Source organism: Hemiscyllium ocellatum, chromosome 37, assembly GCF_020745735.1.
Source record: "Hemiscyllium ocellatum isolate sHemOce1 chromosome 37, sHemOce1.pat.X.cur, whole genome shotgun sequence".
Classification (NCBI taxonomy): domain Eukaryota; kingdom Metazoa; phylum Chordata; class Chondrichthyes; order Orectolobiformes; family Hemiscylliidae; genus Hemiscyllium; species Hemiscyllium ocellatum.
The window spans coordinates 42,471,015-42,497,975 of NC_083437.1; the positions used below are offsets into that span (position 1 = coordinate 42,471,015).

The 26,961-nt window shown below is 39.4% G+C and overlaps 1 protein-coding gene and 1 non-coding gene across 3 annotated transcripts; one reads left to right on the plus strand and one right to left on the minus strand.

Annotated features, from left to right (window-relative positions):
- The first annotated feature begins 1,070 nt into the window (after positions 1–1,070).
- On the plus strand, positions 1,071–20,240 carry LOC132833833 (cyclin-L1-like). 2 transcript variants are annotated; one of them, XM_060852481.1, is made up of 11 exons: positions 1,071–1,305; positions 3,759–3,833; positions 6,846–6,955; positions 10,302–10,422; positions 13,091–13,155; positions 15,534–15,633; positions 16,222–16,326; positions 16,414–16,555; positions 17,634–17,754; positions 18,399–18,491; positions 18,902–20,240. In XM_060852481.1, exons 1-11 carry the CDS (start codon positions 1,099–1,101, stop codon positions 19,266–19,268), a joined length of 1,506 nt encoding a protein of 501 aa, XP_060708464.1. In that variant the 5' UTR covers positions 1,071–1,098; the 3' UTR covers positions 19,269–20,240. The 2 variants fall into 2 exon arrangements, with proteins under 2 accessions (XP_060708464.1, XP_060708465.1); XM_060852482.1 differs by lacking the exons at positions 1,071–1,305; positions 3,759–3,833; positions 6,846–6,955; positions 10,302–10,422; positions 13,091–13,155 and adding an exon at positions 13,810–13,922.
- On the minus strand, positions 2,162–2,233 carry trnag-ucc (transfer RNA glycine (anticodon UCC)). The gene has a single exon. It is a non-coding gene; the product is annotated as a tRNA-Gly (tRNA).
- Positions 20,241–26,961: the final 6,721 nt, after the last annotated feature.

Here is a 26,961-nt window from a genome sequence, read left to right on the forward strand (position 1 = left end):
AAAGGTCAACTTCTTCAGAGGGTGGTACAATTACAATATTTAAAAAAAAGGGAACTGAATGGTTTGATGAATAGGAAGGTTTTAGAGGCAAACGGGACTAGATTAATTTAGGAGATCTGGTCAGCATGGACGAGTTGGACAGAAGTGTCTGTTTCCATGCTGCAGAGCTCTATGATTCTGATAGCTATTTTTTTCTAAGTATAGAAACCTGATGAGCGTTTTCTTCTAACTTGTACTTGGTGGTCAGGTATATTTGGGACTTTGGACAATTTGATTACATCACGTTTGTAATGGGGCTTCAGGTTCAGCCTACTACTTCTGAGTCAGGATGCAGCCATCTCGGCAATTAAGGATGGACAACACATTGCGGGAGGGGGTGAAAAGGTGCCCAACACATCACAGCGAAGATAGTTCTGAAATTAACTTTATTTAGTGTTACAAAAAAAAGGCAGAACTGGATAAACCACAGTGAAGTATAGAGCAGTATGATGGAATAGAAAAAAAATGGGCTGAATGGCCTAATTTGTAATCTAACCGTTTTATGAATAAACTCCCAGAACATTAAAAGATCTTTCTTCCCTTCCTAACAGCAGCGGAGCCATTGTTATCCTATGTTAAGTTTCCAAACTCTTTTTGATCACAAATTCCACAGATCATTCTGACCATGAAGGACACCCCCTCCCTTCTCCCGCCCCTTGGAGTGGGACCCCTCTTGGACCTGCATCATGCCCTTCACCTTGACAGGATGACTCAGACCGAGGCGAATCCGCTGACATTTATTTTCTTTCCAACTCCCCTATCGCGTCAAACTTGAAAACAGGATACAGTTCAATACCAATGAGGTGAATCAGCGAGACGCAGATACCGCTCCATCCCTCGAAAACCGTCAAACAACATGGCGCAGTGAGGCGGGGAGGAGAACTCAGTGATTGACTGGTGGACTGGTCCAATCCGCGGCTGCCCACCGGACAAAGACGGACTGGGGACCGACCAATGGCATTATCGCGAGCGGAGGGGGCGGGACCAGTCTCAACGAGCGGAAGTGACGGCTCCGTCCCGGGTGGGAGCTGGCGCGCACGGAGCGGAGAGGCGGACAAAATGGCGGCTGGTGGCAGTGGGATCCTGATCGGTGACAAACTCTATTCTAGCATTGCCCTGACCCTAGAAAACTGCCTGATCTCCGAGGAGAAGCTTTCCCTGACGGCTTCTGTGTCGGACGGCCTCGATCCGGAGGTGGAGACTGACCTGAGGATAGTGGGATGCGAGTTAATCCAGGCCGCCGGCATCTTGTTGAAACTCCCTCAGGTACAGCCTGGGGCCTTGCTATTGCTCTGAATTCGGGATTTCGGAAAGCTGCTGGGCAGAGCCACTGCGGTAGTCTAGCGTGAATTTCTGACTCGGGTCTAGTTACCCCTTTATTTCGGTGTTGGGGGGTGGTTTGCGAGATTGGGATCTTTACATTGAGGGCGGAAGAGACGGCGAGTGTCAATGGAAGCCATGGCGGCCTCTCGGAATAACTGAAGCTTCTGAATATCTCCGGTGTAACATCAGATTAAAACTCTTAAATTTAATTGTTTAGTTTAACTCACCTGCCATCAGCCATTTAAATGGAGAAATGCTGTGTAGTTTAAATAGTCCTATGCCTTTGTGCTGCCGTCGTGGTGTTTGGGTGAAAAACAGGAAATTGGGTCAAGGCCACTTGTAAGTTTTCTGAAATCCCCTTTCAGACGAGTTAAACAGAATTATAGAATCCTGTTGAGTTTACTTGTAGTTGAAATGTAGTTTTATTGTACATTTGCTATTTTTAAATTTGTCTTTTTTTTGTTAGAGTGCGACTGACTTTTTTTTCATTTCCTTGGTGTCCAAGTAACAAAAGGTCTAACTCAGCCATGCTTTGGGAGACTCACTTCCCCTCCGTTCCCAAAAAAGAACAATGCTTAGCGTTTGGGAATTCTGGCACACCACTGTTTAATCCTGCATGACAGTATTTAATGCTAGAACATATGTGCATGAGTCACCAGCATCCTGTTCTACAGTCTCTGTGGTGTGGTGGTATTAATTTTCTCATCTCAATTGCTGGCTAAGATCACCAGTGAAATATTTATTTCCTTGATTTATCGCGGTGGCTTCCTTTAAAAGTCAGTTTAGAAACCACAATACCTGCGATGGCCAGGAATCGAACCCAGGTCAACTGCTTGGAAGGCAGCTATGCTCACCACTGTACCACCATCACCCTCTGGCAGACTGATTTGAAGTTTATTCAATTTTAAGACTTATTTTTACCTGTAACAATTCAATTTCGAACAAAATATGGGTTTTCATTGAATGGGTCATAAATGTTTATAATTTGAATACTGATTCTCATTTTGGAAACTTTTTAGTATAATCAGTGTCAGCATAGTTGTATTTTATGTCTATTTTAATTATCCTGAGATGGGGTTGTTCTGCTGGAGGAATTTTTATTTCTGGTTTCCAGAAATCATCAATATCTTGCTTTTGTACCAGGAATTTGTTTTTACTCTGTGATGCAGACTATCAAAGCATTAAAAGTCAACCATGTAACATAGGACTTGAGTCATATTTAAGCCAGACAAGGTTGGTGCTGCTGTTTCATTTGAAGCTTGTGCCAGTTCTGCTTTCAATCACTTTCTGATAGATGAATTCAATTTAGCTTTGCAAATCATCATGAGGACATTTTCATTGGAGCCTCTGATTTTGCTGTTCATTCCAATGACTCTTCATGAGGCCATAACTGGAGTACTGTGTACAGTATGAGTCATCACATCACACATATACTTTCCTGTATACATTAGAAGCAGTTCCAAGGACGTTAATTCAGCTGCTTACTGGATGGAAATATGGGGTTATCTTGTAAAGGAAAGTTAGGTAGAATAAGTCAGTGTCATTTAAACTGATCTTTTGAGACAGATAAGTGATCCTGAGATGGAACCTGTGGGAATATTTCCCTTTGTGGGAGTGGCTAGAACCAGAGTATACAGTTTAAAAACAATGGCTCTTCCATTTATGGTGGCGATGGAGGGTTGGTCTGTAGTATTGTTTCCCAGACAGCAGCAGAGATTGAATCATTGAATATTATTAAAGCAGGGTGTATAGATTCATCCAAAACAAGGGAGCTAAAGGTTTTTGGGGATTTGTGGGAATGTGGAACTGAAACCACAGTCAAATTAGTTATGATCTTTTGTCAAAGTTTGAGGGACCAAATAGTCTCCTCATTTTCTTCTCTTAATTAGAGACTCTACTGTATTTCAAGACTGTACTGCAAAGTTTAAATGAGCCTTTTTATTTAACTCTTAGGTTTGCATGGACTGGAGTAAATCCTCTTAATCAGAAAAATAATGATGCAAATTGACTTGTATAATGCTTTCAGTTCCAGAGTTCTGGGTCATGGGTTTGAAGCCTACCATGGCAGATGGTGAAATTCAAATTCATTAAAGATCTGCGATAAAAGCTAGTCTAATGGTGACTCTGTAACCATTATTGATTCTTGTAGATATTCATCTGATTCACTGATATCCTTTGGGAAAGGGAATCTGGCATCTTTAACTGGCCTGGCCTGGCCTACATGCAACTCTAGAAACACAGCAAGTAAGCTGGCTCTTAGTGCCTGCTTTTATGGGCACTGCGAGACAGATGTTCATTTCCCATGAACAAATAAAAATAATATGTAAAATTTCTATTAATATTGAGTGCATGTAAGGCACATGAATTTATTAAGTAATGTTCTTTTTGTGGATTAGGTGGCGATGGCAACTGGACAAGTTTTATTTCAGCGCTTCTTCTATTCAAAATCCTTTGTGAAGCATCCCATGGAGGTAAGTGTAAAGAGTTTAAAATGAGATTGAATTCCACAGGAATATTTAGAATATTATGTATTTTTGATTAAATGCAGTTGACAGATATTTTGGGATGGAGTCTGCACTTGACAGCCATAGTTGCTCTTGAGGAAATCATTAGATGTGCAAGACAAGCTTATGAAGACTGCAAATAACCATCTCAACTTTCAAAGAGTGGTTCTCCATTGCATCACACTTCCCATTATCGGACCCAAATTAGCACAAATTTTATTTATTGTAGTAATGATACCCATGTAGTGTATGTCAAATCTACTTGATTGGCATCTATTTGAGTGTACAACACTGTTAAGTTTCCTTTGGATCCTGATCCTATGATTTTGTAGCAGCATACAAAGTCTTATTGATTTTCCTGCTTTGTGATCCACGTTTGAGAGATTGTATATGGAAGTCTAGTTTTAAGTAGATTTTCCCCCTGAAATATATAGCAAGTACAATAACAAATTTTCCATTTTACTGCAGGTATGAGTGTGTATGATGAAGGTAGTCTGAAGTGTTTATGATGTTTATAAAAATATGAACTTTATATTTTTATAATGTAATTATACATCTTGTATGCCATTGCTCATAGTAAGTCACATGAATTGGTTTGTTTCATATTTTGTCTAAATTTCTTGTATACAGTAGCTCCAATCAAAACAACAAAGTGAGGCACTGAGTTTAACTATCCACCCTTCCAACAGGAAATAATAATTTTGCCAGTGCTTCAAGCTACTGTGATGCAGATGGGGAAAGTAATGCAGACTTTCACTTTGGATCCTTATATATTGCTATCAAATGACAGTGTAGTTTAGCATAGGAGCACCTACTCCAGAGGCACAAGTTGGGTAGCAGGAGAGTTCAATGGCAAATATTATGGAAAATAAAGGTTTAGAGCAGTCTTTACAAAATGGAGTACACAGGCAGCAGAGTAACCTTCCTACAGACTGTCTAAAATAATGACATTTCCAATCTGTTCGGACATATTATTACATAGTCTTGAAAACGGTATAGCAACTTAATAGGGTTTAATTGAGGGTAAGGAGAGATTACTTAGCTCCTATTTAGATTAGATTTGCTACAAAATGGAAATAGGTCCTTCAGCACCTGGAGGAAACCCACGCAGACATGGGGAGAACGTGCAAACTCCATGTAGACGGTTGCCTGAGGCAGGAATTGAACCTGGGTCCCAGGCACTGAGGCAGCATAGTTTACCACTAAGCCACCATGCCGCGCAAAGATTTATAATCCCTACAGTGTGGAAACAGGTCTTTTGGCCTAATAAATCCACATTGGCTCTCCGAAGAGTAACCCACCCAGACTCATTCCCCTAACTAATAACCTACACTATGGGCAATTTAGCATGGCCAATTCACCTAATCTGCACATCTTTGGATTGTGGGAAGAAACCAGAGCACCTGGAGGAAACCCACGCAGACACTGGGAGAATGTGCAAACTCCACACAGGCAGTCGACTGAGGCTGGAATCGAACCTGTGTCCCTGGTGCTGTGAGGCAGCCTTGCTAACCACTGAGCCACCATGTTGCTCCTGCCCTTATTTAAAATGTAACTTTCAGGTGTTCTAGATCCAAAGTGTAAAATATACAAATTTGCTGGCATAACTGGTTTTGTGGGAAATATAGGTTGTGAAAAGGACAGACAGAAGGCAAAAGGGGATATGGATATTATCTACCCTGGTAGAAAGTATGAAGAAAACAGAATTTTTGAAAATGCAAAATTGGAAATTGCTGACATACACAACAAGCCACTTGTGTCTTGCATATGAATTGTGAAGTTCATGTTAACACAGTACCGTAATTAATTTGGGAAATTGTATATTAGTCTTTATTGCAAGGGCGCCACAGGAAGTCTTGCTGCAATATTATAGGACCTTGGTGTGACCATTCCAGAATACTAGTTTTGGCACCTCGCCAGAGTAAGAATACACTTGCATTCTTCAACAATATGTTTTTGATACAGAAGATTGATATAGAGAGTGAAAGAGTAGAATTATTCATTGGAGTTTAGAAGGATGGTTGATGGTCTAATTGACATAAAATTCTTAGAGGTCTTGACAGAATCAATGATGAGAACTATTTCTTTAGCTAGGTATTTGTAGTGTCAAGATAAAAAGTTTGAGTCTTCAATTTGAAGTTATGTATCTCCGAAGGCTGTGGTTGTACAGTTTGGTACGTTCAAAGCTAAGCTTGCTAGATTTTCAGGCATGAAGGAACAGTGGTGTGAGAATTGGGCAGAAAAATGGAGCTGATTTAGAGGTTCTTCCATGGTCTTGTGGAGTCATACAGTAGCCATAAGGAGCACTATGGTCTACTCCTATGCCTTTTATTCTATTTCTCAACTAATTTTCTTGCTATTGATGCAACTTGCTGTCCATAAATTGACTTGCATATTTGATAATGCAGCAATGTAGCTGTCCGCACAGTCTGAATTTGAACACTTATGGGCTATACTTTTTGATGATTATCTAAAATCTGTCTGATTTTGTTGCTGCTGCCATCATTAATGTGTTTCAGACAAGCTTTGTCTGTGAAGTGTGCATCGTAAGCAATGTCAAGAAATAGGAGATGGGAAGTTCAGTTTTGTTTTAAAGAGCAGTTGCATCAATGGCGAACGATGAATGTGTGATTCTGATAGAGGAAATAAGAATGTGAGTAGGCCATTCAGCCGTTTTGAGCCTACTACTCTCAAGTATGTGTCCATACTTGATCATCAGGCGTACTACTCGGTTGTCACTTTCATCCCATACCCTTTGATCCATTTTAGCCTGAGAAGCTTTATCTAACTCTTCCTTGAAACCATTCAACGTTTTTGCCTCAGCCACCTCCTGTGGCAGAGAATTCCATCAGCTCACCATTCTAGGGCTGAAGGCATCTTGGGATGTACTTAGTGGTTAGAAAATACAGGTGGAAGACAAGTAAATAGATCACTTCATTAACATTAAAACACTAATTTTTTTTTTCCTTCCCGTAACAGATATTATCGATGGCATGTGTACATTTGGCATCTAAAATTGAAGAAGACCCTAGGCGCATTCGGGATGTCATTAATGTATTTCATCATTTGCGAAAACTCAGGGAGAAGAAGTAAGTTGCGACTATTTGTGATTAGTGACTATAAAACAGATCTGAAATGGTGATTAAAGGGCTGCTTTTCTCAGTAACCTCCTGACTTGAAATAATTGAGCTTTAACGGAAACTTGAGAATTTCAGAAGCAAATATTTGATTTAGACCCTAATCATAACACAAATCTGACTCCGTTCTTGTTTCTGAATTCAGAAACTATCCTGAAAGTTCTTATTTTACCTTTGCCAAGGTAGGGTTTTGTTGAAAGTTGTAGTACTAATTGGTTAAATAACAACTTGGATTTATGCAGTCAAGATACGTGTTCATTTATCATAGCCATTTTACTGGTAAGATGGTTTAAATCCCTATAGACAAGGCCAGTTACTATAGATTTCCGCATCGTAGAAATCATCTTCTGTCCAGGGGCAACTCATTTAGGATATGAGCAGTACTTGCACAGCAGAACATGGAACTATGTTGAGCCCATATTCTTGGAATGGATAGTTGCCATAAAAACACTGGCCCATTAAGTAATTTCTGAAAACATGGAAGTGGACGTAAAGCTGATTTCTTACGTTTGTTAGCTCTAATAACTGTTTCATTACCTGAATGCCAAACAGCACAAGTGACAAATGAGGGACAGGCATTTAGATAATTCTATGCCAATGGAATCACCTCAAAGTCCTGTTACACCCACAAGTGGTGGCGAATTAACTAACCTCATCCTGTGTGATGGGGGAGCCCAACACATCAGTGTAAAAGATGACCTTTAAACTTATAACTTATGACTTAGCCAACAATCTGAAAAATGCCCTGGTATGTCCTATCCACAAAATTCAGGATAAGTCCAACCTGGTCAATTATAGAAGAACTTCAATTATCTGGCATTCGATTATCAGAATTTCGGATTGTCTGGCAAGATTGCAAGGTCCTAATGCTTAGCCAAACTGTTATCCGGAATTCGATGAACCAAATGAAATACTCCCTACCCGTGTTCTTTGGATAATCAAGATTCCTCTGTACTGCCTCATCAGTTGATTCTTGATCAACAGTAAAATGATGGAAGGTGACATTCACAGTGCAATCGAATAGCATTTGTTCAGCACTAGTCTGCTCATTGATACTCAGTTTGGCTTCCCTCGGGTCACTTGGCTCCTGACCTGATTACAGCCTTAGTTCAAACATACACAAAACAGCTGAATTCTAGATGCAAGGCGAGAGTGGCTGCCTTTGGCATTAAAGCTGTTTTTGACAGAATATGGCATGAAAGATCCCTAGCAAATGTAGGTTTTCTCGCTGAGCTGGAAGGTCACCATACTAGGTAACATTTTCAGTGAGCATCTGGATGAAGCTTTGTCCGGAGGCTCACTGAAGATGTTACCTAATATGGTGACGAAACATCTGAAAATGAACCTTCCAGCTCAGCGAGCAGACCTATATCCAGAACCTCAACCTGAGCTACAAATCTTCTCAAAACTTGCAAAACCGGAGTCAAGTGCTATTTGTGTGTATGTATGTGGCAGAAATCTGGAACACTGCCTGTGTTGGTGGTAGAAGCAAAAACCTGCACAATCGAAAAATTTAGATGTGCACTTGCAATGCCAAGGCATAAAAGTCTATGGAACGAGAGCTGGAAAATGGGATCAGGGTAATTAGGTGGTTATTTTTGACTGGCAGAAGTGGGATGGGCTGACAGGCCTTTTTTCTGTGCTTTGAGAGAGACCATCAAACCACCAGCCCTTGACATTTGATGGCATTACCATCACTGAATGCACCACAGTCAACATGAGAGGTGGGGTAGGAGGTATTGCCATTTATCACAAACTGAAAGAACCAACCATATAAATGCAGTGGCTACAAGAGCAGGACAGATTCCAGGAATTGTACAGCAAGTAGCTCCCTTCCTGACTTCCCAAAACCTGTCCACCATCTACAGGGGGATCCTCAATTTTCCGAACATAATGGGTGGGCGTTATTTCGTTTAGATAATAGATTAATCGATTTTAAGTGTCTTTCCTCTACGGTTTGAAGTTTTTAAAGTCTGTTCCCCGTTCAGGAGACTGCAACAGCACACTGCGCGTGAGGCCCTGCCCCCAACGCCGTGCAACACTGCACCCAACCCTGTGTAATGCTGCTGCGCACCCCCCTACCCCTTCTCCTGGGCAGCTGGTCTGGATGCCAACAACAAGACTGCTGCTGCTGTCTTTGTGGGGCAAGTCTCCAAATAGTGCGCACTCAACTTTATACTGCAACATTTTGACAGGTCCCACTTTTGCCCTGTCCAGGACAATGTTGGAGAGATTGTGGGGAAGAGGGATTTAGGCTACACTGCTGTGTAGAACTTCAGGGAAAGTGTAAGGAGAGAGAGCATGGGCACCGAGTCATTTGCAGACGGTGCATGTTTAATCCCTGTAAGCAAAAGATGCAACAACTGTTGGAAACACGTCTTTGATGTAATGTTGCTATTGGGACCTGGCGATCTCCTTCGGATAATCCGGTTTTCGGATAATTGTTATTTGGATAATCGAGGTTCCACTGTACAGACACAAGTCAGGAGGGTGATGGAATCCTCCCCGCAAGCCTGAATAGGTGTAATAGCAACAACATTCAAGAGGCATGACCCTATCCAGGTTAAAGATTGGTACCACATCTGCATTCCCTCTAAACCACTCAGCATTCTGACTTGAAAATGTATTGCCATTCCTTTGTTTTACTGCATCGAGATTCTGGAGCTCCCTCTCCAATGGCATCATGAGTCTCCTGCCTCAAATGGACTGCAATAGTTCTAGAAGGGAACTCGCCACCACTTTTGGTGACTTGGGACAGGCGATATGTACGTATAATCAGTATCCCCACATCCCATGAAAGGTTAATAAGTGCCACAAGGTTGTTGCCAAGTTCTACTCATTATTTGCTTCGGATTTCCATTATAGTCAATTGTCTGACTGAGCACAGTTATAGAATCATAGAGATGTAAAATACAGAAAAAGGCCTTTTGGTTGATTGCATCCATGCTGTTCAAAACAGCCGCCTAACTATTTAATCAGTTTTCCAACACTTGGCCTATAGCTTTGTTTGCCTTGGCTATACTCCACTGGTAATTATCTTGAAACAGGAAATCACTGTAGTTGTATTACGGCAGTTAAGCTTTCAAAAAAGTGTTTAACTAGGGAAGAAAAAAAAACTAACACGTTATTGAAGAGTGTGAATTTGGCATTTGGAGTCTACATTAAATTTATTCCTGAAAGCTTTAGCTCTGGTTAATGCAATCATTTGATATTTACTTACCGTTCAAGTCCAATATTTTAAAATTGGGGGCAGTAATGACTAATATTTTAAGTTAATATGGTTTCTCTTATGTTAAAGATCTCCTACGCCACTTCCTTTGGACCAAAGCTATGTCAACCTGAAAAACCAAGTAATAAAGGCAGAAAGACGAGTGTTAAAGGAACTGGGATTCTGTGTTCACGTCAAGCACCCTCATAAGGTTTGTCTGTTTAACTTGCTTTTTAAGATTTAACCAATTTGTTTTTTAAAATCTGAATTCTGTTCACTTGAGCACTAATTTGGATAGAGTGTAATGTTGCCCCTTCCTTCATATCAACAGTGAGCCAAGAACATGAAAGATATGGACTTGCATTCATTTATAACTTCCTTGTTATCTCAGTCAAGCATTTAATTTTCTGCCTTGTGATTGATCTAAACTCAATCTTTATGCAAGAGGTTAATTGAGCTAAGTTTCTTTGCTCTATTCTTTTTATAGACATTGACCATTTCCAACACAAATTCAGAAGTACCCATTTTTTTACTCCATACTTTAGCAGGGGCAGACGTGTACTTAAGTAAATGCGGTTAGGTCGCAGTGGTGTGCTCTTTAGCTATTGAAGTTTGGTTATGAAAGTGCTTACAAGTCAGAAGTGTGATGGAATACTTACTGCTTGGTTGAATAGGTGCAGCTCCAACAGTGTTCAAGAAGTGTTGATGCCACCCACAGCCTGCTTCCAACGAGCACTTCCTTCACCATGACCACAATGGTAGTACAGTGTACCATTTAAAAGATACTAGTAACTTGCTCAGGCTCCTTTGGCACTTTGCAAATCTGCAGCCTCTATCACTTAGAATGGCAAAGGCTGTAGGTTCTTGCAAACACCATCAACTCTAAGATTTCCCCCTACAAGTTGCATGCTACTCTGACTTGGAAATACATTGCCATTCTTCACTGTTCAAGGATCAAAATCCTGGAACTCCTTTCCTAGCAGATCTGTGTGTGTGTCTGCATCACATGGATTTCAGCAGTTCAAAAGGCGGCTTCACCATCACTTCTGCTCATAATTAAAAATGGGCTGTGGATTCTGGGCCAGTGATTCCTGCATTCAGTTAATTAGTTTTTTTTTAATTCTAAAACCATGAGCATCGATCAGTTGGGACTTGAATGTTCTATTCTGCTGGTAATTGTGAATTTTGATTCTTGGGTGGGTATGGAGTGCAGTTCCTTTCTTGAATTTGTTAGCAGCTGGAACACCGAGGACAGTATAAAATAGTCAGCTCTGAGTATGAGGAAACATTTCTATGTCAGATCTATGCGTTAATATTAATACACTCCAATATTAAATCATGTTGGCATTTGTAAATCAGGGACTTCCCTGTATTTGAGCAAAAGCAAGAAACTGAAAGTGTTTGGACTCTTGAAATAAAATCCGGAAATGCTGGGAATGTTCAGCAGGTTAGGCTGAGGGGAAAGAAAGGTATTGGTGTTATGACAGGTGTGTGAACCTCCATCAGAATTGGAGAACCTATCCTCTGTTTGAAAGATAAATTAGCAAGTGTGTTGATTCTGTGTAGCCTTGCTGAGTTGTGGGAAGGCCTGGAAGTTATGTAATGCTTGCATAATTGTTAACTTGGAAATTCAAATGAATTAGATAAATTATTTGATAGTGGACTAATGGTTCTAGTTTATTTGGGATTGTTGCAGCCAGGAAATAAAAATCTGCATGGCCACATGCAACAGTTAGTTGCAGCATTGTCTCCACCAGTATAGGCAGAAGAGCTATGCTTTGGTTATTGAGAACCTGCATGTATGATGTGGTAGATATTTTTCACATTCCCACTGGACTTTAAACTGAGACTCTCCCTGCATGTTGGACCGACGGAATTTAACAGCTTAAACCAAAGCCAATTAGAAACATTGGAAGGATATGGAGTAAGTGCCGTCGGATCAGTGCGTAAAATGCCAGTTCTTGCTATGGGAAGTTACTGTACAAATCTGCATAATGAAATTGTTACTTTCTAGGCTGGTATGTTTACTGATGTATTTTTGCATTCGTTGGCAATTTTTTTGTGCACATTCTTCAGTATATGCTGGACCTTTTTAAAAGGACATTGAGGTAGTGCAGATATGGCAATCAGCAAGTCTTTTCTTTCATCCATATCAGGTGCATGATATATTTATCTGTTGGCTGAATGTAGATTGAGGTTAAGGCTTTGACAATACTTCTATGCTGAGGAATCAGAATTGGTGCAGTCTGAATACGTAATGCACGAAAATATGTGTGCATAACTTCGAATGTGGCACTGTCAAAATAGTTTTCATGCATTTTATTCGCATTTTTACAATTGCAATCACAATCCCATCGTTGAGGAAAGTTATTAAAATATTTGGCAAATACATTGAGGGAGGGAAGAACTTGTGCGAATATTTTACCACCTTTACTTTGCACCCCCTATTCCAGGAGCTCAGTAATTAGTTAAGTGAACCTTGTTGCAGTTTTGATCACATGCACTGTTCTTCTCCTGCAGTTTAACTGAGAGACAGTAGACTTGACGGTCATTTTTAGCGATAGCTATGTATTTTACTGCTAGTGAAGTTGTACTCACACAGAACTGTTTAGATTTGTTCCTATTTTGTAACCACAATGAAATTCAGAGATAAGGCCATTTGACTCTTGAGACTTTGTGGATGTATACTTTCAAGGATGAAAGTAGGATTCTCCCAATTGTTCCAGTGCAAATCTGCACACTATAGGTTAGTTGAAAACAACTAATCGATTGAAATGACACTTGCAGACAGTATTAATGGTGTATTAGGTTCTGTTTATCACCACTCCACTAATTACTAAATGAGGTTCAGTTGTAACTCTATAACCTGTATCTTCCAGATTATCGTTATGTACCTTCAGGTGTTAGAATGTGAACGTAACCGGCCTCTGGTCCAAACTGCATGGTAAGTTGATTTTCTTTGTCTTTAATAGATGACCAGCAAAGACAGTGGCAGAAATATGTATCCATGTATTTCACATATCCTTATCCTCCACCCTTCACTGTCTACCATTCCCTAGATATGACAGGATGGTAACCTTTGATTAGGGTTCTGGTATCTTGTCAACAAGGGAATGCAGAGAGCATTTAGTGATTGCCAAAGTATTTGGATCAATGTGAACGGTGACTTTTGTTTGTAGAAAGATCCTTTTTGTTATTCATCTCCCTTGATATAAAGTCAAGGTCAGAAAGTTGCCATGTGAGAAACAACAGCACAGAGTGAACTTGCTAATTGTGCCTTGCCCGAAGTGAGAACATGTTAACATACCTGTAATAGCTTCTGTTTGGAGACTTTAATTTCATTTATCAAATCAATTAAGTGTCATGATCACTTTTAGTGGTGGGTGGGGAAAAATGTGATTTGTTCGACCATTAATTCTTATTTTTCAAACATCTACCTGATTTATGTGAAAAGTCTTACTAGGATAAAATTTCATATTTCTGCTCACTAGTCTTTTTATGGCTGGTGTAGCATTTGCTTACTTGAGAACCCATTTTAACTTCTCTTTTTTTTCTACTCTTTCGATCAAAGGGTAGACCCTGATGGTAAGTGACTAAGACTTCTGAACTGCCCTCCAAAGCACTTTGATGCCAGGATGGCCCTAACTGGCTGCCACTTTGAACCAATCCATTGCAGGTTCTCCTCCAAGAAGGCTGACTGTCTAGTGAGAGGTGGTATATAGTAACTGGCCAACTGCTTCTTGTGTTAAACAATTTTTAAATATATATATAATAATTGAAATGTTTTGTTTTATAAATGTAAAATGTTAAATTCTTAAAAGTAATGTTTCTAATGCAAATTTTAATGTTTACATTTAATAGTTATGTTTTATTATAAACAATTTTGTATTGGCCTATTTTTATTAATTGCTGTAATGGAAGAAATCCTTATCAAAAGACTGTTAATGCGACTGTTGAAACTCTTCTGACTGTTGTGCAGCACCTGTGATATCTTGCAGCTTTCAGTTTCTGATTTGGCTGAATCTTGAATACTTGGACTATGAACAAGAAGAATTATTCTATGTGTTGTCGCTAATGAAGATGGGGGAGAATTGAAAGTGCTTTCACTAAGTATTTGCGACAAATACAACAATTACGAAGAGGAGTGCTTTCATAATATTTGATTGCGTGGCCAGTTGAGATTGGATAAAGACTGACTTCAAGTTTGCAAACCGTCAAGTCACATTATTGATTTTTGATCTGTACAGGCTTGAGAAGATATCAATGACTGGAATATTGCTGGTGCATGGAAAAAAACTATATTTTTTTGCGTTTTAAACGCTTTTGTGATCAAGGAGACAAGAAGTTCAGATATTCTAGCACGGATCATTATCTCAAGACTTACATTAAATATGGATGTTTTAAGTATGTCTTAATTTTACATTGCACGCCTTGAGTTGTATTGGTTTATCACATGAGAGCAGGCCAGTGAGTAGCTCAGCACCGAGGTTAAAATGGGTTCTTTTTTTTTTACTTTCTTTTGTGTTCTATACCATGCAGGGATCAAAATGCTTATTTGTGCAATGTATACAGGGTTTTAAAAAAATAGCTTATCCAATATTCCTGCGGTAGAATAAATTGCCATTAAAGGTTCCTTTTTATTCATACAAATCTGAAATTACTGATTCACCAGTATTTATCCACGTACACCTCATTGCCAAAAACAGAGCAGTGAAGTCGATGTCATAATTCTTGTACTGTTTTTGAATGTTTCCAGTCCAGAACTATGTGAATGCATGCTCTTGGGATACTAATCTTCAGGGCTGAAATACTGTGCTGGGAGACTTGCTTAATCTCTCAATTCCACAATTTCTCATATAAAGTGAGATTAATAACTTTAAGAATGTGTAATTTGGACTGTATACTTACAGGGGGTATGAAAATAGACGTTAAGAGGTGTATAGAAGCTGCATTGAACTAAGCCATTGGATCAAAAATGTCTAAATGTAATGGGGTGGCTACAATTGGCACTTTAAGGTTTGATTTATCTGACAGTTATTCATGAAGTTGTCTTGATTTTAACCTGTAGTAATTGGCTAATAAGATGCAAGATAAGAATTGACCTACAGACAAACACATTTCCACGTTTGGATGAATGTTTTGGTCATGTCCAGATTCTTTAACTTTTTTTTGTATTTCTACTTTTGATAGTATTGTAAAATACGAAAACATTGAGCATTTTCAACCCTGTGTGGCTTTTTGACTTTTCATCTGAAGCAGCTACATTTAGAATTTAGCAGTGTGTTGGGTGGGTTGCCGCAACGTTTTCATTGTCTCTTTCAGGAATTATATGAATGACAGCCTACGGACAGATGTATTTGTCAGGTACCATCCAGAGACCATTGCCTGTGCATGCATCTACTTGGCTGCTCGGGCTCTTGAGGTTGGTGAACGTCTTTGTTTTTTCACAAATACATATTTGTCTGCTTCTAAACTTGCTGCAATTTGCTGGGATGTTGTTCTAAATGTTTCTAGCTAACTGTCCAGTGTCACAGCTGTCTTTGTATGAGAGTCAGATTTGTCAACTGCTGATGATTAGCTGGCCATTTTTGTCAAGTGTCTGGAAATCCTGACCTTTTTAAAAAGTCTCTAATAATGTCCTTCCCATACTGATCTAATATCTTGGCTGAGGCCTGAGATTAAGACTAGTCATTTTAGTCTGTATGATTTGGGATTACTCTACTCATTACCTGGATTCAGCCTCGTGAAAGAGGCTTGAGTTTAGATATTGTCTTTTGGTCATTTTTTTTTTGTCTGTAATTTTAACCAAAGAGGATATAGACATTGATAGCATAAAGATTTTTTTTATTAAATATGCCTCCAACCATGTGGTGTTTGCTCAAGAAAACCTGGTATTCTAGAGGCTTCAGTAGAAAGTTGAGATTAATACAAGTATTTTCAAGTAGATTAAGAACGCTGAACTTGAATAATTTAGTTCAATGGTCATATAGTTTGGCTTAATCTTTGGCAGATTCCACTTCCAAATCGTCCCCATTGGTTTCTACTGTTTGGAACAAGTGAAGAAGAAATGAAGGAAATCTGTGTGAAAATCTTAAAGCTCTACACAAGGAAAAAGGTTTGGATCTTTTGAGATACAAATTGGTTATATTGTCTTTGAAAAGAAGAGTTGTTTCTTAGTTTAGAATGTTAATTATTCTTGCAGGCAAATTTGGAACACCTTGACAGTGAAGTTGAAAAGCGAAAAGTGGCTCTTCAAGAAGCAAAAGCAAAAGCCAAAGGTCTTTTACCAGATGGTACACCTGCATTAGATGCTCCCCCAAGCTTCTCTCCATCTTCAAAACCAGGTGCAATCATTTGCTTTGTTAAATTAAATTTGCCATTGTTCCTCTTATGAGTCATCTGAAAGTTGAATGCTAAAAAACATATTAGTTTATCCTTGATGCGATACCTTCCCTTGTAGTGCTTTGTGAATTGTGCACAAGTCAGTACCTTAGAAAAAACCCCGGTGTTCTAAGTGGAAATTGAATCATTATTCTGGCCTCTATATATTCAGTTTATGTCAACAGTAGAGCCTTAGTCATAATTTTTCCAAATTCCCTAGATTTGGTAATTGTGCCTTTTCAGATTGAAACATTACAGCTGCCAGGCTCTTATTTATGAAGGGAAGGGAAAATAATTTAATTTGCAAAACTATCATATTATTCAAGGTGGTGGCAAAGTTATTAACAATCTATCAAAGGCAAATGATTGAACGCTTGCCAACCAACTAAAAATAAAATATATTTTCTGCTGGTCCTCTGAGTAATCTGGTTTTGTCTTTCTAGTCAGGTTTGATCTTGAGAACTTTGGAGGGTCCTACACAAAAGATTAGTAGCAGAGGTAAACTGTTAAATTTGAACCCCCAGTAATGTATTTGGGGTTGTTAACCGGTGGTCATATAGAATGTTTTATGATCTCCAACAGGAGATATTACCCGAGGATCTGTGTAACCTCAGCTTTTTACCCTGTCCCAATTCTGAAATTAGAGATTAAATGAGGACAGGCTGAATTTTTTTTTTGCCAAGAGCACAGGTGATTAAGTGTGATTTAATTGTGTTTAGATAATTTAAAAAAATAATGGATAAGAGGAATGGGAGTGTCCAGAGCGAGGGGATGTAAGCAGCCATTTAGGGGCAGTGTTATGAAACATTTTTTCATTTGGAAAACAGCCCCCTTTTTGTTTTAACAAAAAAAAACAGCCTTGAGTTTCAGGAGTCAATTAAAACTTTCAAATCTGATGCTGAAAATGCTCCTTTCGGTAAGGGTATGAAGACTTACAGAGCCAAATTGGGGTTATTCCATCAGCCACGATCTAATTTAACAAGTTTGTTTCACTGTGATTGCCTGACCTTTTCTCTAAATGATCTGTGTCGTGCTTTGTAGATTCTCCCAAAGATGGAAAACTTGAAAAACCTTCGCCACTATCTATCCAGGCAATGAAAAATGCTAGACGAAAACTGGATGAGGAAGAAAAATGGCCCCGATCTAACAGTCCTTTTAATGGGTTAGTAAGAATGTACCATACATATTTTCCTTAACAGAGCATTCCAATTTCTAGTTTGGGAATAGTTATAGTAAATGTTTAATTTCTGGTAATGACCAATTTTAAATGATTTAAGTAGTTTTTCTGTACTAACAGGAAAATTGCCTCTTGTAAGATGCCATCTATTGGTTTCCTGTAAGGAAATCACAAGTTGCACAGTTCTTTGTTCCCAGAATTGCTGCTGCTTTCATAGACTTATAGAAATTCTGTAGAATCCCCACATTGTGGAAACAAGTCATTTGGCCTAACAAGGCCTCACTGACTCTCCAAAAAGCATCCCACCTTCATACCTTATCCCTGTAACACTGCATTTCTCATGTCTAATCCACTTAACCTACACATCTCTGGACATTATGGACAATTTAGCATGACCAATCCACCCTAACCTGCACGTCCTTGGACTGTCGGAGGAAATCCATGCAGATACAGAGAGTATGTGCAAACTGAACACCAGACAGTGACCTGAGGCTGGAATTGAACCCTGGTCCCTGGTGCTGTGAGGCAGCAGTGTTGACCACTGATCTGTTGTGCTGCCCAAAAGAGAATCAGTCTGTTTTGTCAGGATTATAGATGCCTACCTTACAATTCCAATTTTTTTTCTCTAGTGTTCAAAAGGGGAAGAATAGCAGAAGTCGGAGCAGAAGCAAAGGTCGGAGTTACTCGAGGTCTCGCTCTCATTCACATTCTCCACGGAGACGGTAAGTAATTAGTATCAAGTGTTAGTATTTCACTAACTTCTGTCACTGCCTTTGCTGGGTATTTCTCTTGTGCTTGTGTAAAAGCAATATCTAGTAGTTTACCAGTGCCTAGTGTTGAGCAAAACAGTACTGTAACTGACTCACTTGTATAGTTTAGAATTTTACTGCTTGAGAGTGGTGTGGAGGCAGATACAATTAGGGCTTTCAACAGGGAATTGAAGAGAGAAGCTGCAGGGCTTTGGGGAAAGGGTTGGGGTGTGCATATAGTTGAGTTGTTCGTGCAGAGAGCTGGAGTGGACTGGATGGGTTGAATATCTCCTAGCAGTGTAATCTTTTAATAATTCTGACTAGTTAGATTCTATTTATGTACTAATTTGTGCTTTTGGAATTTTTTTTTAACCTGTAAACAGAAGAACAAGAAGCCGTTCTGCATCTAACAGCTCTCGATCCCGCAGCCACTCAAGAAGCCGCAGTGATTCCCCTCCACAACGGCACAAACGAAGCTCACCTTACATTGGCAGGCCAAAAGTCAAGGAATATGATGATATGCGAGAATTCAAATACAATTCCCACAAACGCAGGCGTTCACACAGCAGGAGCTACAGTAAAAGTTTGTCAAGATCTAGAAGCAGATCCAGAGAGCGTTTAGATTTTCCTCGAAAACACAAAGAAAGCAGAAGCCATCATAGAGAGCGAAGGCACGATCGATCACGGTCTTATGAAAGGTCTACAAAACATCACAACAGCCACTCTGGCCACAGCAGACACCGGCGGTGATGGGAGAAGCCTATTTAATGTTGTTTACATAACTTTGTATTATTCAAGATTTATACAATCTCTAAACAAGTCTTTGTTAAAGAGGTTCCTGTAGAACATTGAGGGTTAGTTGTGTAAATTGCACTGCTTGTAGTTCGAAAACCAATGTAGTGGCTCCTGCTGACATCCCTATTAAGACTTTTTAATAGTGTCTTACCAACTGCTGATAAACTTCATATTAAATATTTTCTGATAAACTGAGTTGTGTATGGTTTACACAGCTTTATATTGTTTCAGGGTTTGTAAATTATTTTTTGTAAAACTTGCTTGTGTTAACATGACATTTAAGATTTCCTTTTCTGTTAACTGTTTGTATATAGGGCCGTAAACAGACATGTGCAATGCACCTGGAGGAGTGGAGAGAGAAATGCCCTCTTTGAAGCAGTCAGCTTCAATTTTGTGAACTATATTTTGTGTTCAGTGTTGTCTCAATGGTGCAGTTGGGTGCCAATTTCATTCAGTTTAATTTTTAAAAATAATAAATTTCTTTCAAATGTGTGATTACAAACTTCCACCTGTTGTTTGGTCTGAACCATTAAAGTAGGATTGACGGTGATATGGTTTTACAGAAGAGATACATGGCTATTTTTGATTTTGCTGCTGCATACACTATTGTATTTTTCAGAAAGAAGCCATTGTCTTTGTAGTTATGTAAAGTACTTTAAAATTTTTCTTTGGGAAGTAATAATGTACCTAAGAGAGGTTACTTAATATTTGTAAAGAGATTTTTGAACTTCTTTTGATGGGGCAGGAAGGTTATTTGCAACTGATAATTGTCTGTCTGTTCAAGTGTACATGTTTTGTTCTATTAAGTAAAATGAATTGCTTACAACCAGGAGATATTGTACATAAAACTTCTAATGTAGTGCAGCAAACATACATGTGCCTTGAATATGTAAGTTTTATGAACTACAAATGGAATTTGGATATGCATATACTGTAAATAAATTTTTTAACTAGAACTCACTGGTGTAGTCTAAGTTGTCAGTTGCTGTTGGATTTCCAGGCTTAATGCCGTTGCCATAGCAAATAAATACGTTAAGATTCAGCCTGAATTAATAAGTGCTGTACAGTGGTAGATCCCATGAGACTACAGTTCAAGCATTATGGCTACAGAAGTTAATCAAAATGTTTGTTACGAGAAATAAACTTTTTAGAAAACCCACCTCTTTCCTACAATATTAGCCTTAACTATGTTGAATTTGTTGGGGTAGAGCTGAGAAACACCCAGGGGCAAAAATCTAGGGGTGATTTGGAACTGGCATTTAAATGGGAAATCAGAAGCATGCACTAAAGGAACATGTTCTGGGTGACTTTAATATCCAAACAGGACAAATAAAATTAATAACAAAACCATACATGAGAAATTCTTGCTAGTGTATAAAGGGTGGTTTTCTGGACAATAAGTTGAATCAACTGGAGAACAGGTGTTCTGAGAGTATGTATTGTGTAATAAGAAAGAAATAATTGGAAATCTGGTTGTCTGAAGCCTCTTGGGGATGAGTAACAGTATTTGATGGAATTCTTCAAGATGGAGTGTGGAGTGCTTGATTCAGGAATCTAATCTCAGAATCTAAATAGCCAACTCACTCACTGTTTTCTCGATAGATTGGGGAATGTTACTTAAGAGGGTTGTCAGTGCAAAGTCAATGGCAAATCATAAGACAGTAGCAGAAATTAGGCCATTCAGCCCTGCCAATCAGTTTTGCTCTGCCAATCATGGCTAATAAGTTCATCAACCCTATTCTACCACTTTCTCCCTGTAACTCTTGATACTCAAGAACCTATCTATCTCGGTCTGAAATATGCTCAATGACCTGACTCCACAGCCTCCTGTGGCAATGAAATCCATAGATTCACCACTTTCTGGCTGAAGATATCTCCATTCTAAAAGCCTTTAAGGCTGTGCCCTCAGGTCCTAGTCTCTCCTACCAATGGAAATATCTTCCCAACATCTACTCTGGCCCATTTAGTATTCTGTATGTTTCAATTACACCCCCCTACCACCACCCCTGCCCCATCCTTCTAAACTCCATCAAATATAGACCCAGAGTCCTCATATGTTCAGCTTTCCATTCTCCTGAACGTGCTCCAGGACCAGTGCATCCTTCCTGAGATATGAGGCCCAAAACTGCACACAATACTCCAAATGTGGTCTGACCAGTGCCTTAAAAGTCCTTCCCTCTTTTATATTCAAGTCTCCTCAAAACAAATGTCACCATTGCATTTGCGTTCCTAATTACTGACTCCACCTGCAAGTTTGCCTTGCGTGCGTAGATGAGCTGCAACAATTGTTCAATGCTATAATAAAACAAGTCTGCATGCTGGAAATCTAAAACAAAAACAAATTGCTGGAGAAACTGAGCAGGTCTGACAGCATTTGTGGAGAAAAATGCGGAGTTAACTTTTCAGGTCCAGTGAGTCATACCTGCATTCCAAGGTGTCTGTTTACCAACACTCCCTAGGACCTTACCACTCAGTATCTAAGTCCTGCCCTGATTTGCCGTTCCAAAATGCAGCATCTCACATTTATCTAAATTAAACTCCATCTGCTACTCATTCACCCATCTGATTAAGATCCCGTTGTACACGGAGTTAACCTCCTTTGCTGTCTGTTACACCTCCAATTTTGGTGTTATCTGCAAACTTATTAACTGTACTTATATTCATATCCAAATCATTTACATAAGTGATGAAAAGCAGTGGACCCAACACTGATCTTTGTGGCACACCACTGGTCACAGGCCTCCAGTCTGAAAAGCAACCCTATACCACCACCGTCTGTGTTCTACCTTCAAGCCAGTTCTGTATCTAAATGGCTAGTTCTCTGTATTCCATATGATCTAACCTTGCTAACCAGTCTACTGTGAGGAACCTTGTTGAATGCCTTACTGAAGTCCATATAGATCACCCCCACCACTCTGCCTTCATCAATCCTCTTCATTACTTAAAGAAAGTCAAGTTAGTGAGTCACAATTTTTCAGTCACAAAGCCATGCTGACTATGCCTAATCAGTCCTTGTCTTTCCAAATACATGTATATCCTGTCCCTAAGGATTCCTTCCAACAGCTTGCCCCCCACTGATATCAGACTCACCAATCTGTAGTTCCTTGGCTTTTTCCTTACCACCTGTCTTAAATAGTGGCACCGTGTTAGCCAAGCTCCAGCCTTCTGGAATCTCACCTGTGGCTTTCGATATTTTAGTAGGGGCCCAGCAATCACTTCCCTTTTTTCCCAGAATTCTGGGGTATACCTGATCAGGTCCCAGGGTTTCCTTACAAATTTATTTCTCCATGCTCACATTCTGATCACTTATTCTGAACGATCAACATCCTTTCTCTCCCAGCACTCCAACCCCCTCCACACTTCACTTCAGCTCTGATGAAGTGAAGTCAAAATGTTCTTGAGTCAAAATGTTAACTTGCTCTCCATTGATGCTGTTTGACCCGTTGTGATATCCAGCATTTTTGGTTTCCAATTCAGATTCCAGCATCTGCAGTAATTTGCTGCCTCTGTAAACTGCTTGCATCCCTCTGCCAACCTGCCTTTGAACTTATTTTTAGTGTTGTTTGCAAGTTTGGTTACAATATGTTCACTATCTTTCTCCAAATCATTAATGTATATTGTAAACAGCAGTGGTCCCACCACTGATCCCACAGCATCCTGACTCAAAAATTTATCACCATTTCTTCAGTGTCAATGAGTCAAAAATCCTGGACCTGCTTCCCTGACAGCATTGTGGATTCACCTGCAGTTGTAGAGGGCAGTTCACTATCATCTTCTCACAGACAAGTAGTGATGGGTAATAATGCAATAATCCCTTGAGTAAATAGAAAGCCCTTTTCACATTTCAGTCCCCAATTAAAAAATGACAAATAAAAAGATATGATATCTACAAAAGAAGCTGGAAAGCAAACCACATCTAAAATCATAATTGAACAAACTAAAGCAAAACTATTTTACCATATACAAGGAAAGGAACTCAAAATAGATGTAGTTATTAAGGGTAACAAAAACTATCAGATTGACAGAGAGAACTATTTCAAAAAATAGTTTTGGAGAATGAGGCCTTGCATTTGCATTGTTTTCACCATTTCAGGTATACTGAAGTGAATTGCAGCCACCTTTGTGGTGTACTCATAATTGCAATGTCGCAGAAGTGGGCAATTTGCAAAGCCCCCAGCCAACCATGTGATAATAGACCAGGTAATCCAATTTTTAGCGATGCTCATGATGGATAAATATTGACCAGAATGGATGTGGCAAGATCACAAGTAAACTTTAGTGTGTCAAAAAGTGACCAAAGAGGAAATCAGAATACTTCAGGAATCCTGCTTTAAATATTTAGGTTGAGTGTCAAAATATGCTGTTAGGATCTTGCAGAGAAAACCAAGGTATGATGGAAGTGTCAATGATTTTTGAATTCTGAGATTATTCCTTGGGTAAAAGGGGCTAAAATGATGAAGTGAAAAGAAGTTTCCTTTTGTCGCTTCTGATTCTTAAATTGGTGTCTTTGGTCCTCAACCCTTCCGCCAACGGGAGCAGATTTTCCTCATCTATTCTGTTCAACTTTTCTTTACATCCTTAAATCGCCTTCTCTGAATAAACCAGACACAGCTTTGCCAATATTCCACATGATTAACATATCCCACCTGCAGAAACATTCCCAAAAGTCCTTGCTGCACCTTCTTCAATACCTTCACATTACTCCTACAATGTTTTGCCTCAAACTGGACAGGGGTGCGATGGATATTATACAGCTTAACTGTAACTTGCTTTTATACTGTACATTAAGTGGCAAGCCAAACCATTTCAGAGGGCAGTTTGCTGTCGGTCTGCATTCACAAGTAGATCAGAACAGTCAATGATGTCAGATTTCTTTCTCTTACGGGTATTAGGGAATCAGATGTGATGTTACAACCAAAGGTTTTATTTTCATGGCCATCTGTATGCCAGATACTTGAATTGAATTTGAATTCCTGATGAGATTTGAACTTATGTCCATAGTTTTGCATTCCACCGACTTAATGCCCCCTTAAAGTTTACCACCTCTGCTGCCATGTGGCTCTACGTTGTTTTAGCCTCACTTTAAGTATTAAAGGATTAAATTTTATCCTTAAAATTGCACAAATTCTGAACAAATACTCATATGTTTAATGGCATACACCGTGTCAGATAAAGGTCTTGGAATTTTTCAAAGTATGTATTGTATACCAAAGAGGGTAAAAGGAAAGACTCACTATTTCTTTATTGAATAAAACAAACGACTGTGGATGATGAGGTCTATTTTTATTTTTTTCTGGATTTGTCTTGTAAATTTGAATTCTGTATTGCTCCTGTGCCATTCAAGAGGACAATACCTAATTCATAGTAGACTGATGATTGAACATGGAGAAAGTGAGGACTGCAGATGCTGGGGATCTGAGTCAAGTGTGGTGTTGGAAAAATAAAGCAGGACAGACAACATCCAAGGAGCGGGAGAACCGTCATTTTAGGCATAAGCCCTTCATCAGAAATGAGCTTCAATCCTGATGAAGGGCTTATGCCCGAAACGTGGGTTCACCTGCTCCTCAGATGCTGTCTGACTTGCTGTGCTTTTCCAGCACCACACTCTCGACTTTGATGATCAAACATGGAAACTTCCAAGTTAATCCCACTTGGACTTTTCCTTCCCAACTTTCAAAAAGCTTTCTGAGGACTTTTAACCTGCTTCTTAATCTGTCTTCAAATTTCTTTGCTGTAAATTTTTCCATCCTCTTTGATATATATTTCAATACATTCATCCCTGCTTTGAAGTATCTGAGATATTTATTTGAAATCATAGAATCCCTACAGTGCTGAAAGAGGCCATTTGGCCCATTAAGTCTGCAACAACCCTCCAAAGAGCCTTACCCTATGCCTCGTAACCCTGTATTTACCATGGGTAATCCATATAGCCTGCTTCTCCCTGAACACTGCAGATAATTTTGCTTGGCCTGATCTGAACATCTTTGGACTGTGGGACAAAACCAGAACCAACAGCAGAAACCCACACAGACACAGGGAGAATGTGCAAACTCCACATAGTCCCTGGGGCTGTGAGGCAGCAGTGCTAACCACTGTGCCACTCCCCGCATGATGTATGCCATATATTTGTTTGTACATGTTGAACCTTTGAGAGTTTTGAAGGATAGAATCTCAAACTTTAAGGTGATAACAAAATGAGGCTGTACCAAAACAGGGCCACTGGGTGGCAGGGTTTCCTGACTCTTTTGTTTTATAACAAGAAGCTAGCAAATTAGTTCCACAAGTTGTATATCTCCAATAACAAATCACTTGGGTCCTTTATTTTGAAGAACATGCATTCAATAAATTACTTTCCATTTCTTCACGTATAATAGTATGCATGGTTATCATACGCACATTCCTGAAGAAGGGCTCATGCCCGAAACGTCGATTCTCCTGCTCCTTGGATGCTGCCTGACCTGCTACGCTTTTCCAGCAACACATTTTCAGCTATCATACGCACATGTAAAATTTAGTAAACATATTGGGCTATTGTAAAGGAATTCTGGATGTTAATGTGTTGGAATATAGCGGCAGTTATAGAAGTTATCGCTACAGTAACTACACTTTCACAGTTTAAAAGACAGGGCCCTGTCGCCAAAATGTTGGTGTAAATAAATATCATTTTGACCATAAGACCATAAGATATTGAAGTAGAATTAGACTGTTTTGCCCATCAGATCTGCTCTGCCATTCAATTAAGTCTTATATGTTTTTTAAACATGTTCTCCTGCAAACTCCTCATAACTTTTGATCCCCCTACTAATCAAGAACTTATCTATCTCTGTCTCAAAAAGACTCAATGACTTAACTTCCACAGCCATCTGTGGCAATAAATTCCACAGATAAACCACCCTCTGACTGAAGCAATTCCTCCTCATCTCAGTTCAAAAGGGTCATCCCTTTACTCTGAAACTGTGCCCTTCGGTCCTTGTCTCTTCTATGAGTGGAAACTTCTCCACATCCACTCTTTCCAGGCTCTCAGTATTCTCAGTAAGTTTCAACTAGCTCCTCCCTCATCCTTCTAAATTCCACTGAGTCCAGACCCAGAGCCCTCAACCGCTCCTCATATGACAAGCCCTTCATTCCCAGATCATTCTTGTAAACCCCCTCTAGACCCCCTCCAAAGCCATCAAGTCCTTCTTTAGATACAGTGTCCGAAACTGCTCAGAATATTGCAAATGCGGTCTGACCAGAGCTTTATACTGTGGCAGCAGTACTTCCCTGCTCTTGTATTCTAGTCCTCTTGAAATGAGTACTAACACTGCATCTGCCTGCTTAACTGCTAGCTGAACTTGCATTTTAATCTTAAGAGAATCCTGAACTTGGATTTCTAAGTACCTTTGTGCTTCAGATTTCCAAAGCCCTTCCCCATTTTGAAAAAATTCTTCCTACCAATGTGCATAACCTCACAATTTTTCACATTGTATTCCATCAGCCAATTCTTTGCCCAATCTCCTACTTTGTCCAAGTGCTTCTGCATCTCCCCACTTCTTCAAACTAACTGTCCCTCCATCTGTCATTATGTTAGCTACAAACTTAGCAACAACGTGCTCAGTTCCTTCTTCTGGATCATTAAGCTTAGGTTATTTTACATTAGATTAGATTA

Bases quoted from the DNA above. Each gene is read 5' to 3' on its own strand.
- LOC132833833 (XM_060852481.1), top strand. From the start codon at position 1,099: ATGGCGGCTGGTGGCAGTGGGATCCTGATCGGTGACAAACTCTATTCT. The intron at 1,306-3,758 runs GTACAGCCTGGG...TTTGTGGATTAG, and splicing joins TCTTGTTGAAACTCCCTCAG to GTGGCGATGGCAACTGGACA. The intron at 17,755-18,398 runs GTTAGTAAGAAT...TTTTTTCTCTAG, and splicing joins TCTAACAGTCCTTTTAATGG to TGTTCAAAAGGGGAAGAATA.